General features: G+C 41.7%; 1 protein-coding gene across 3 annotated transcripts in view; it reads left to right on the top strand.

Moving 5' to 3' along the window:
- Window positions 1–12,940, top strand: part of MTHFD1L (methylenetetrahydrofolate dehydrogenase (NADP+ dependent) 1 like) — a 181,164-nt gene that overhangs the window by 52,666 nt on the left and 115,558 nt on the right. For all 3 annotated transcript variants that reach the window (XM_006080210.4, XM_025294367.3, XM_045161908.1), the window contains exons 14-16: window positions 3,054–3,161; window positions 4,006–4,080; window positions 5,848–5,950. In XM_006080210.4, coding sequence (XP_006080272.3) covers window positions 3,054–3,161; window positions 4,006–4,080; window positions 5,848–5,950 — 286 coding nt within the window. The remainder of the gene's footprint in view (window positions 1–3,053; window positions 3,162–4,005; window positions 4,081–5,847; window positions 5,951–12,940) is intronic.

Genomic DNA, 12,940 nt, shown 5'->3' with positions numbered 1-12,940 from the left:
TGATAAGTAGTCTCGTAATGATTTAGATTATACTGGAGGATGTGTGTACGTTTGTATACAAATACTACCCTATTGGACATAAGGGACTTTGAGTGTCTGGTTTTTGGTATCTGCGAGAGTCCTGAAACCAATTTCCCATGGAGGGATGACCATAGTTCCAAGGAAGAATGGTCCAAAAGCGGCAATGATGTCAATTCTTTTTTCTCCAAGATCACTTTCTTCCACCCTGAGTAACTCTTGCTGGTCCCCTGGATCTAACCCATGACCAGGTCCCATCAGTTCCACTCTTTGCATCAGTCTCTTGGGTCAGGTCCTAAGAAAACTTCCTAAACCCATGTCTGAGCAGGTTACTTTCCTGCTGTGTTTGTCTCAACAGGGACTCCACCACTGTCTGTCCAGCACAGCACAGCCGGTCCCCGTGTGCCTGTGTTCCTGCTGTCTCCCCAGCCACCCGCCGTCTCAACTTCCCACACACCACACTCTCTCTCTCCACCCTGTCAAGCTCCTTGGATTCCTGCTCTCTTGTCTCTTGGTTCCAAGTCTGGAAGGTTTTTCCCTTCCTTCCCTGCCCTCCCTGCCCAGCTCACACATCCAGTTTCTATTCCATCCATCCGACACATCTCTTCCTTCTCCATGTTTACCTCCCTGTGGTCCCCTGGCCATGGTGGAGCCCATAGGCCTCAGCACTTAGCAGCATGCCCAGCACTAGGGAGTATTTGTTGTTTATGCTGAAGGACAAAAACCTCTCTGTCTGTACTTAGTCACCAAGTTGTGTCCAGCTCTTTGTAACCCCATAGATTACAGCCCGCCAGACTCCTCTGTCCATGGGGTTTCCCAGGCAAAAATACCAAAGGGGTTTGCCATTTCCTCTTCCAGGGATCTTCTCAACCCAGGGATCAAACTCATATCTCCTTCATCTCCTACATGGGCAGGTGGTTTCTTTACCACTGAACCACTTGGAAAGCCTTTTGTTGAAGGAATAGTTGTTTTTTTGTTTTTTTTTTCGTTTGTTTGTTTTAACCCATGGAGATGTCAGCACCATGGAAACTGGAGGGAAATTTTGGCTTGTCTTTAAATATTGGGGGTGGGAATGAGAATGAATAGTCCGAGGTTTTGCAGAAAAGAAGAGTCCTGGGCCCCACATCTGCAGGGGCATGAGTAATATTCACAATCTGGGCATCTTCAGAGTTGGGGCCAGGTTGGGGATGCAGTGTAAGGAATGTATCCTGGGGAGCAGCTGAGGATTTTGCTGTAGATGGAAATAGCCTTGGTGTTCATTGTCATGTGCCTGTGCCAAATGGAGGTGTAAGGTAGTTAGGGCTATCTTATGATAGCTGAGTAGGTGAAACGCAGGCAGTTTGCTCTTGAATTCAAGGACCTCCAGTGTCTTCTCTGTCTGTCCATCCTCAGCTCTGAGCAGAGTGCCTGCTAGAGTACCTGTATTACTTTTCAGAAATTAATTTCTTTTTAAAAAAAGCTACTTGTATGTGTTTTCAAATGATTGCTTCTTTACAAAAGTGAAAATCTGGAAGCAACTTAAATAAAAAATTTTGTTATATATGCATGACTATACAGCCCCTGTGAACAGTAGCCATACACAAACAAGATATTTTTTTTCTTTGCTTACTTCTTTATTTTTTTAAATTATGAAAATATGATAGCACATTTACAGGAGACTTGGAAAATATTACAAACTTGGAACAAAGTTACATATAGTTCTATGATGTAGTACAGTTATTTTTTAAGTAGATAAATTAAGGTTTTTAGTTGGAGTTTTAATATCAAACTGTCAAAAATTAATAGAATGAATATACAGAGAAGTAGAAGGATATACTAGACCTGAAAGGCAATATAAACCAATTAAATGTAATTAAGATTTATAAAAATTTTCACACAACAGTAGGATACAAATTTTATCCAAGTTCCATAGGCTGTAAACTAGGAGTCACTGGAACATATTCAGGGACATAACAGCAGGTGCAAAAATTTCATGGTGTGAAGGTATTGAAATCATACAAAGGTTCTCTTAGCAACATAAAGAAATACTGTGTTGTAAAAAAAAATTAGGGAATTAACATGTGATGCAGTATTATTAACTAAAGTACAGATTTTGTTCAAATTTCACAGAATTTAATGCTAGTCTCCATTATTTATTTTCATACTTCATTCAAGGTTCCAGATCATATTTAATTGCACTGAGCAGCTATAGCTGCATGCAACAAATTTTGATAAATTTTCTTTTCATTTTTCTACTATGACAAATATTTTCTAATTTTCCTTGTTATGGCTTCTTAGATACACCCATTATTTAAAAGTGGACATTTAATTTCCAAATACGTGGGATTTTTAAAGTATCTTTGATATCAATTTCTCATTTTGGTACTATTTTCTCATTTAAAAGCTTTGTTCTCTTCCATCACGCCCTGTATTTTTTCAGTCTTCTGACTTTATTGAAGCTTTCAATGGCTAAGTCAAAGATCTCTCTTCGTAAATGTCACATTGCACTTGAAAATATGTGGGTTGTTTTCAAATGTCTTTTGATATTGATCTCTACAATACGCTTTTAAAGAAAGAAGTTAACAGATTACAATTATGCTGATTCTGCATGTAATAATCATGTGTGCGCCTAAGATTAGAAGAAAAATAACAGAAATATGAAGTTGTGATGGTGATACATTTTTTTCTCTTTCTTCGGCTGTCACATTTTGTATTTTTCTGTTTCTACTGTGTGTTTTGTTCCCTGCCATATTGCCAAGTACATTTGATATGATATTATTTTCCTAATTATAAAACAGTACATAAAAGTACGTAAAAAAGGAAAACCAAAATAAGGAAACCAATCATTAACTCCACCAGAATTGTTTCCCTCTTAACCTGAAAAAGGAAGGATTTAAAAGTGGAAAATCCCGACATTGGTTTTTCTGATTTAGGCTAAAACATACCTAACCATTGTAGGGGTGTGTAATTAGCATATTATTTTGTGTATTCAGAAAGCTCTTCAATACTGCAGATGGTTGTTTGAAGCAAGTTAGATGTTTCATTTCATTTTCTAGTTCAACCTTCACCTTACTGGGGACATCCACGCTATTACTGCTGCCAATAATTTGCTGGCTGCCGCTATCGACGCGAGGATTTTGCATGAAAACACTCAAACAGATAAGGTGGGACAGGCCCCTTATTGGCCATTTTGGGCATCTTACCCTGGGAGTTCTGGATTAAGGCATTCATGGAAAAACTTTTAGAGTGTCCAAGTTGTCTGAAATCCTATTCAAAATTTTGTGAATTAGATATGTGTCCATCCTTCTCAAGGAGAGAATCTCTACTTCAGTCTGATTCTCAAATGAGTTTCTGACCACTGCCAAGTTAATGGGAGAATTCTACTAGTTGTACTTTTTAAGCCAAATTCTCTTCGTTTTGCCCATAGGTATAATCTCTGGTCTGTACTAAGGGGATTGGAAAGATTCTTTTTAAGATTCCCATGTTAGAGGCAGCTGGTCTCAATGCCCTGTTAAATATGTCAGACCTCCTTTTTGGCTGAGGGTGTACAGTCTGAGATGTAGCTCACACAGGGGACACAGTACCAGATGCTAATTCCTCATAGATGCCAGTTCCTCATAGACATAGGATGTGGATAAAAGTGGGAATTTTTGGCATATTTCACAAAAGTCCTGACATCCTCCAATTAAACCCACTCCCTAGTGAGTTCTTAAAGCTAAAGACAGCTATAGAGATAATTTTTAATTTGATAGTTAAAAGGCTGTAGATCAAGAAATATATTTTCGTGCAAGCTCTTTACAATGTGCATTATTTCAGATCTAGTTCAGATTTATTAAAATGACAGAACTTAAGTCTAAATTGTTTACATTAGCCAAGAATTTTAATAGGGTCTCTAATCCAAACAGTTTAGTCATAAATGTAATGAACTTTGTCATACTCTGTAAATTGTCCACATTCATGGTTGGCCCTTAAACTTGTGTGAGTTTTGTTTTTGTTTTGTGTTTTTAGGCCCTGTATAATCGACTGGTTCCTTCAGTGAATGGTGTTCGAGAATTTTCAAAAATTCAACTTGCTCGGTTGAAAGTAAGTTTCCAGTTAATGGTTCTTTAACAAAAAAATACCCTGGAAACAAATCAAAAAATTGAAACCAGAAATCTTGAACTTGATTTGAGTTTTGGTTTTCAGATACCTTATACATATATATATATATATATATATATATATATATATACACACACACATATATAAAGTAGATTTTATATATATATATATAAAACTCTTAAAAAGGCAGAACAGTGTAGCAGAGATTGCATGGAAGTAGATGCCTGAGGCCTGGATCCTGCACCAAAAAGCTGGTGAACAAATTAGTTCTCGCTTATAGATGTCAACTTCTTCATCTATAAAATGAGAGCACCACTTTGCTGAGAACTCTTGTCAACCAACGAATGAGGATGGCCAAGAGTCTTTTCCATAACATGTTTTAACTTTCTAGGGAAGCCTTTGAAAACTCATCTATTTCATTTTTTATTGCAGCAAGATATTAAGGTTGTATTTGTGGATGTGCTCTTAATCCTTATCCATTTTGCCATTTTCTGGTGCTGTTTGCTACTTAACATCCTTCGAATCATGGATTTTCCCCTTGCTTTTTTTCAGAAATGAAAAAATAACTTTAATTTACAACCATTAATTGGTGGAATGGGTTTAAGAAATTTATCGCCTAGCTTCTTACTAAACCAAGTTCAATTTGTTGAGAATACACAATATACTATCCTCAGCAACTCCACCATTTATATAGTTTCTGTTTCCTAATTCTTTTCTTAGACTTTGTTGTTGTCTAGTTGCTAAGTCATGTCAGACTCTTTGCAAACCCATAGACTGTAGCCCACCAGGCTGCTCTGTCCAATGGGATTTCCCAGGCAAGAATACTTGAGTGAGTTTTCATTTGCTTCTCCAGGGGATCTTCCTGACCCAGGGATCAAACCTGCATCTCCTGTATTGGCAGGCACGTTCTTAGCACTGAGCCACCAGGGAAGCCCTAAGAAAGGCTTATCACAATAAATAATAAATTAAGACATGCAGTCTTAGACTGTGTCCCTTAAGCGAAAGTAAAAATGTTTTTCATCCCGAAACCACTCTACTCAGGTTCTTATCCTTCTGGTTAGAGATTAAATTCCACAGTCAGGACTAAGCTCCCAGTATTTCTTCTTAACTTACCAGGGTGGCTGGCATGTGGCAGACACTCTTATATACTATCAAAAAGCACTTTCTTAAAATATTTCCTTTGTAGAAAGAGATGCATTTAAAGTTTTAATTTTTTTTCTAATGGAAATAGAAATTACTTGAAAACATAGACATAAAACTTAAATTATTGGGATTTATATCAGAAAAGAAGAATTAATGAACTCAAGCATCAATTTGATGGACAGTTTTTGCCCCTTCTGAGCACAGCATGAGGTGACCACGTAACCTGAGGTCACGACAGACAATGCAACACTTGTTCTTTGTATATTGTCACCTGCATCATCACCTCTTAAGAGTTTGAGCAAACTCCAGGAGATGGTGAAGGACAGGGAAGCCTGGCGTGCTGCATTCCACGTGGTCGCAAAGAGTAGGACACGACTGAGCGACTAAACAACAATAACAATTACAAATATCCGTGTCTTCCATTTAGGGCGTGTTTGGATTCTGACATTTGTTTATGAGTTGGCCCAACCTGCAATTTACTTGAAGTTCAGCTTAGTTTTTAAAAAGGTGGTCCTAGTTACAGAGGAAGTAAAAGTAGAGACAATTTGATTACATCTTGCTTTCTCTTCCTTCTAAAACCCATCTTATTTTATTCTTAACCACTAGAGACTGGGAATAAATAAGACTGATCCGAATGCACTGACGGAAGAGGAAATGAGGAAATTTGCCCGTCTTGACATCGACCCCTCCACCATCACATGGCAGAGAGGTGGGTGCTGGTGGCCGGATGGGGAGGGTGACACGTCCTCCAGCGGGCGTCCCTCAGTTGATTTCACAAATGCACGATTGTATTTCTTCCACTGTCTTCCCAGCTTGCATTGCACAATCGCTCCATTAACTCAGTCACTGTTGTTTGACCAGCCTTTCTCATCCTCATCTCCTAGTTGGGAGAAATAACTGTGCCCTTAGCTCATCCCAATCACTCCGGCTCTACCAATTTCCCAGGAAAAGTACTTTCTTCCTATCTCTTCTCTGCGCTCTTGTCTTCTGTTAATGGGAGGACTGTCTGTGGCTCCCACTGCCTCTCTACCGGGCAACCCTAATTTTAATTTCTTCCTTTCTCTTCTCTTACCAGCCAGGTCTGAGCCTCTCAGAAATTTCTGTTTTCAGTGAGGAATTTTTTCTCTGAGTATAATGCTTCCAGCCACTGATGAGAATCCTAACACTTGAAATGCGGCATGAACGGACTTTGGCCCTAGCCTCCCTGTTTCCCTCTTTGCTGTGACATCTCCTCTCCACTGCCACCCCACCCTACTGTCTGCAAGGGTGGGATGTGGGTGGGGTGGGCAGGAAGGCACCGAATGTGGAGTCAGGAGCCTTGAGCAGATGTCTCCCTCGCCACTAACTTAACTGCGTGACCCTGAGCAAAGCACGGAGAAGGCAAGGGCACCCCACTCCAGTACTCTTGCCTGGAAAATCCCATGGACGGAGGAGCCTGGTGGGCTGCAGTCCATGGGGTCACTAAGAGTCGGACACGACTGAGCGACTTTACTTTCACTTTTCACTTTCATGCATTGGAGAAGGAAATGGCAACCCACTCCAGTGTTCTTGCCTGGAGAATCCCAGGGACGGGGGACCCTGGTGGGCTGCCGTCTATGGGGTCGCACGACTGAAGCGACTTAGCAGCAGCAGGGCAAACCCATGCCTGTTCTGGCAAATGGAAATGGAGTCGATAATACATACTTCCAGGCATGTGGTAACAGCACTTGATAAAACCTATAGAAGAGTCAAATAGTGTGTATTCCTGATCCTTCCTTTGTTTTTCTTCTCAGAACTCCCCTCTCACCACCTTTCTCCATTTCTACACACTTTTTTTTTTAATTGAAGGATAATTGCTTTACAGAATTTTGTTATTTTCTGTCAAACCTTAACATGCATCAGACATAGGTATGCATATCTTCTCTCCTTTTTGAACCTCCCTTGCATCTCCCCCATCCCACCCCTCTAGGTTGGTACAGAGCCCCTGTTTGAGTTTCCTAAGACATACAGCAGGAGAGGGTGAGATGTATGGAGAGAGTAACATGGAAACATATTATATGTAAAATAGATAGCCAACAGGAATTTGCTGTATGTCACATTTTTTGTTTAATTATGAGTAGATGCTTGATTTATTGCAGTTACCTTTTAATAGATTTTCTTGCTTCCATTTCCAACCCCTGCCCCCCACCCCCACCTCCGCCCCACAACTCGGTGATTTTGTAGTAGAGGGGGAGGTGTCCTGTCACCCCCTTTCTGAGAGCCTCCATCCTGGGTGGTTGGTGCTGCACCCCACGGCCTGGCCTTCAGGAACACTGCCATGTGGCCAGCCCCATGCACACCTTTGCTTCCTGTTTGCCTCGTCCCTCTGCCCCGCCCCCCGCTGGCCCATCCCGCCCCATCTCCCATCTTGCCTTCCGGGACACAGCTCAGGACCACCCCACCTGCATGAAGCTCAACTCCCAGGAATCCATTCAACCTGTTCACTACAAAATTTAGTGAGATGGAAAAGCAAAGACTAGAGAACCCATCTTGTCTCTGTCATTTATGAGCTGTGTAACTCTGGACAAGTGAATTACTCGCTTTCCTCATCTGTAAATGAGTCATAATAGCAGCCTTTCCCTTGGGCGGCTGTAGTGGGACATGAGAGTACTTTCCAACCCTGAAGCACCATCCAGATGGTCATTATGGTAATAGTCGTATGAGGTACTTTTTCTGTGTGTCTCTGTCTCCCAGACTCCTAACAGAGAGTAAAATCTCTTCAGAAACTTCTAAATGTTTTTTAAAATTATCAAAGTAGTAACATTATACAGATTTTTTTGTTAGTTTAGTTCAGTTGCTCAGTCGTGTCCAACTCTTTGCAACCCCATGAATCGCAGCACACCAGGCCTCGCTGTCCATCACCAACTCCTGGAGTTCACTCAGACTCACGTCCATCGAGTCAGTGATGCCATCCAGCCATCTCATCCTCTGTCGTCCCCTTCTCCTCCTGCCCCCAATCCTTCCCAGCATCAGAGTCTTTCCAATGAGTCAACTCTTCACATGAGGTGGCCAAAGTACTGGAGTTTCAGCTTTAGCATCATTCCTTCCAAAGAAATCCCAGGACTCATCTCGTTTAGAATGGACTAGTTGGATCATACAGATTTTGCTGCTGCTACTGCTAAGTCGCTTCAGTCGTGTCTGACTCTGTGCGACCCCATAGATGGCAGCCCATCAGGCTCCATCATCCCTGGGATTCTCCAGGCAAGAACACTGGAGTGGGTTGCCATTTCCTTCTCCAATGCATAAAAGTGAAAAGTGAAAGTGAAGTCACTCAGTTGTGTCCGACTCTTAGCAACCCCATGGACTGCAGCCTACCAGGCTCCTCCGTCCATGGGATTTTCCAGACAAGAGTACTGGAGTGGGGTGCCATTGCCTTCTCTGCATCTCTAAAAAAAACCAGAAACATCTAACTGTGCAAATAAAACTACTATTCATAGTTTTTCTGTGCACCTACATTTTGTGTATAATTAAAGCTATAGAATTTGTACCCTACTAGTTTCATTTATATCATAATAAGATATCATTTATATCATGTTCCATTTTGTTAGTGACTGTTATGGTCATTTTAAATGGTTCCAGAAGTCTTCTGTGAATGAACTACAACCTCCTTAAACATATACCTGTTACTGAACAGACCAACATCATTTTTATTTTATTTATTTATCTTTTTGGCTGCTCTGTGGGGCATATGGGATCTTAGTTCCCCAACCAGAGTTTGAACCCACACTCCCTGTGGTGGAACTACACAGCCTTAACCACTGGACTGCCAAGGAAGTCCCACCATCATCGTTTTTAATTCCTGGTATGAATATGCTTAGCATTTTATTGGTAATCTACTGGAAGGATTAATTATTCCAACACCATTGTATTCAAAAGGCATAGTCAACTTTTTCAAGGTATTTGTGAATTCGTTTTATTCCTTAAAAGATATTTGGAGGTGTACTTACAAATGAAAAATTATGCAGGTGGAAATCAGTGTATTTGAAACCTAGCATGGGGATATGCTAAAAAGAAATCTTACACGAGGGACAGTCTTCCACATCTGCGTTGTGGCTCCAGCAGAGGCAGCCATCAGAAATAGGGCTGTGTTCTTGTTCTTTCTCTCTGAGAAGCATGAAAACACTGACGTATACTGTGGTTGTGAATCATTTCTCATGGAGATGACATTAAAAAATTAGTCGCGATAAATGTTAGAATGGCATTATTGTTTAGGGCACTAAAGTGACAAAAACATCATTGCCACCTGGGTCCGAGGAGTTCAGAATGACATTTTACAGCTAGTTTGGCTCTTCCTCCCATGGATTAATATGAGAAAAAGGACTCTCCCATCACGTAGATTGAGGCCATTTAATAATTGGACTTAGAGCTTAAAAGAGTATAACCTTTATGATGAGATTAGATGCTTTTCTAATTTGATAACTAGAAAGGAGACATTCAGGGACCACATGAGGCTAAAAACCTCCTCTCACACCATATGGATGTTGGACATTTAGTGGTCACTTCTTTCCTTTCATCCTATGTAAGAAATATGACTCTTGCTGGTTTTATCCTATGCCTCCTATCAGAAGCTTGAAGGCCTCATAATGCCTGGTGACGGGGAGGAAGTGGGAGCTGATAGACTTTTATAGAAACACTGATATAAGCAGAAGAGACAGTGGACATTGGGTCATTTTATTGTTCCCTGGGATGTGAATCCCTGCCTTTCTGAGCATTGGGTCCTCCAGGGGCTCAAGGGCTGTTAGACAAAGGACTCAAAGCCTCGATCTCCAGGAAACTGATATCCAGTTACTGGTTCCCAGCACTGCCCTGCAACTTTGTAGGGAATCAGTATCGTTCTTCTGCTGAATCCAAAATAATGGGCCTGCCCCTTATGTCCTACGTTGTACCACCCAGTGCCTGAACCATAGCTGGTTGTTAATGAGCCTCAGGACACAGCAGTGTAGTCCTAAAGGGACCGTCTAGGGCAAAGAGTGAAAAGACAGATCTCTTCTCTCTGCAGGAGCTCTTCACCTTCTCCACACCTACCTGCACTCTCCATCTCTCCCTTTGGCCAGCGAGTGCCTTCCATCAGAGAATGATGTCTTGTTTGTCTTTGTATCCCTGTACAGCTGGCACAGAATCTGTCACAAAATTGACCCTAAGTAAAAATCTCTGAAGTGAATAAACATGTTTCTCACTCTATCTTTAGCTCTATCTTACAGCTAAAGACTTAGAGTCAAGGAATTCTGTATTACTAGTGTTACTTTCTGCTTTCCAGATGGCTCAGTGGTAAAGAACGCACCTGCCAAGCAGGAGATACGGGTTCAGTCCCTGGTTTGGGAAGATCCCTTAAAGAGGGAAATAGCAACCCACTCCAGTATTCTTGTCTAGGAAATCCCATGGACAGAGGAGCCTGGTGGGCTACAGTCCATGGGGTCACAAAAAGAGTCGGACACGACTTGACTTAGCGACTGAACAACAAAGCGTTACTTTCTAGTATGCATCTTTCTTGTGTATCAGAATTTAATCTTCACATTTCTTGTCTTATGTATCACTGTCATTTCGCTTGTGTCTTTCCACGGACATCCAAAGCTTGATGGACTGTGAGATGTCCTGCTCTACTAGGGCCAGGCCAAACACAGCGGGGGGGCAGGGTGGTGGTTCTGGTTCCCACTGATTATAGCTGATCTTGTTAACTTAGTTTTTTTTCTTTTTCTTTTCTTGGCTTGTGTTCTCTTTGCTAAATAAATCCAGCTGAATTTCCAATAAAAAAGATCACGTTGTGTATGCTTCGCATGAGAGTAGGAAATCCTTTTACTTTATATGATTCTGCACCATTGGTCTTGGGAATAAGTACTAGCTAATGGAATATGGCAGAGAAGCCAATGGCACCCCACTCCAGTACTCTTGCCTGGAAAATCCCATGGACAGAGGAGCCTGGTGGGCTGCCGTCTATGGGGTCGCACAGAGTCGGACACGACTGAGCGACTTCACTTTCACGCATTGGAGAAGGCAATAGCAACCCACTCCAGTGTTCTTGCCTGGAGAATCCCAGGGACGGGGGAGCCTGATGGGCTGCCATCTATGGGGTCGCACAGAGTTGGACACGACTGAGCGACTTCACTTTCACGCGTTGGAGAAGGCAATGGCAACCCACTCCAGTGTTCTTGCCTGGAGAATCCCAGGGACGGGGGAGCCTGGTGGGCTGCCGTCTATGGGGTCGCACAGAGTTGGACACGACTGAAGCGCCTTAGCAGCAGCAGCAGCAGCGGCAGCAGTGGCGATATGGAGAGGCATTCCTTTCTGCCTATAGGACTCTGTGCCTTAAAGTCATAGAGAGATTTCCTTGTGCTTGGTGACTGTTGCTTGGATATCCGTATGGGCCTGTGGTAATGAGTGTGTATGTATGAATGTGTGAGAGAGAGGAGGATTGTACATAGAGAAAGAGCCGACACGTAACAAGTCAGGGAACAATGGAGGCAGACAAGGTGAGCAGGTCCGCTCCTGCTTTGTGTACGAAAGGAAACGTTCACATTGTTTATCCCGCAGATGATATTAGTCCCCAGATATGCGATTCCCATCACCGTTTTTGTCAGCGCCGTATTAAACATTTAGTAAGTTGGATCTAAGTTGTCAGTGTGGACCGCCTGCTCTTTGATGCCATATGAATTATTAATGAAGTCTGTGTCCTTCTTTCTTTGATTCCTGGCATTGTACATTTGGTTTTCACAAAACAAAGTGTGAATCAGTGCCATTCAGACAAGCCAGTGAAAAATGTAAAGAGAATTGATACTTACTCTCACCATCATTGACTTCTCCCCCTAAATTCTACTTTATTTATTTTAGAGGGTTTTTTTTTTTCCTGGTGGTAAAATATAAAATTATCATTTTAATTATTCATAAGTGTGGTATTCATGGCATTAAGTGTACAATATATAGTCATACCATCAATACTAACTATACCCAAAATCTTTTTATCATCCTCAATAAAAACTCATTTCCTAAATAATAACTCCCCACCTCCCCTCAGCCCCTGTTCATCACCATTCTGTTCTGTCTCTATAAATAATTTGCCTGTTCTAAGAGCCCCGTACAAGTGGAATCATACTGTATCCGGTTTATTTCATTTTTCATGATATTTTCCATGTTCATCCATGTTGTTGCATGAGGTATCAAATATTCACTCATTTTATGGCTGTGTAGCATTCCATTGTCCATCTATACTGCATCTGTACTGCATGGTATGAGTGGATAAAACTGGATCAAATTTAATGGATAAAATTGGTTTATTCATTCATCTGTCAGTGGATACTTCTTGGCTGTTGTGAATAAATGCTGCTATGATCATGGGTGTGCAATACCTGCTTCCAGTTCTGTTGGAAGTGGTGGGTCATATGGTCACGTAGTGTTTACCTTTAGAGGGACTTAATTGTCTTCTTGGGCCTCATGCTTCATTGTGAAAAAAAAAAAAGGACACTGCTTCAGAAATGCTTTTCCTTACTGCCTGGTAAAAATGGCACGCCACCCCGACCCCTGCCCCAACACAGGCTCTCCTGTCCCCTCCTTTATTTCCTTAAGCTGGTTGATCACTAGTTTCTTTGACCCCTTTCTGTGTCCTCGCATGAGATCATCTGCTCAAGAAGTCAAACCATGTTTTTTGCTCTCCACTGCCTCCCCAGCATCCAGAACCACTCCAGATACA

This window comes from Bubalus bubalis, chromosome 10 (genome assembly GCF_019923935.1).
Source record: "Bubalus bubalis isolate 160015118507 breed Murrah chromosome 10, NDDB_SH_1, whole genome shotgun sequence".
Classification (NCBI taxonomy): domain Eukaryota; kingdom Metazoa; phylum Chordata; class Mammalia; order Artiodactyla; family Bovidae; genus Bubalus; species Bubalus bubalis.
Note: the sequence above shows the minus strand (reverse complement) of the source record. Positions and strands in the feature narration are given on the sequence as shown.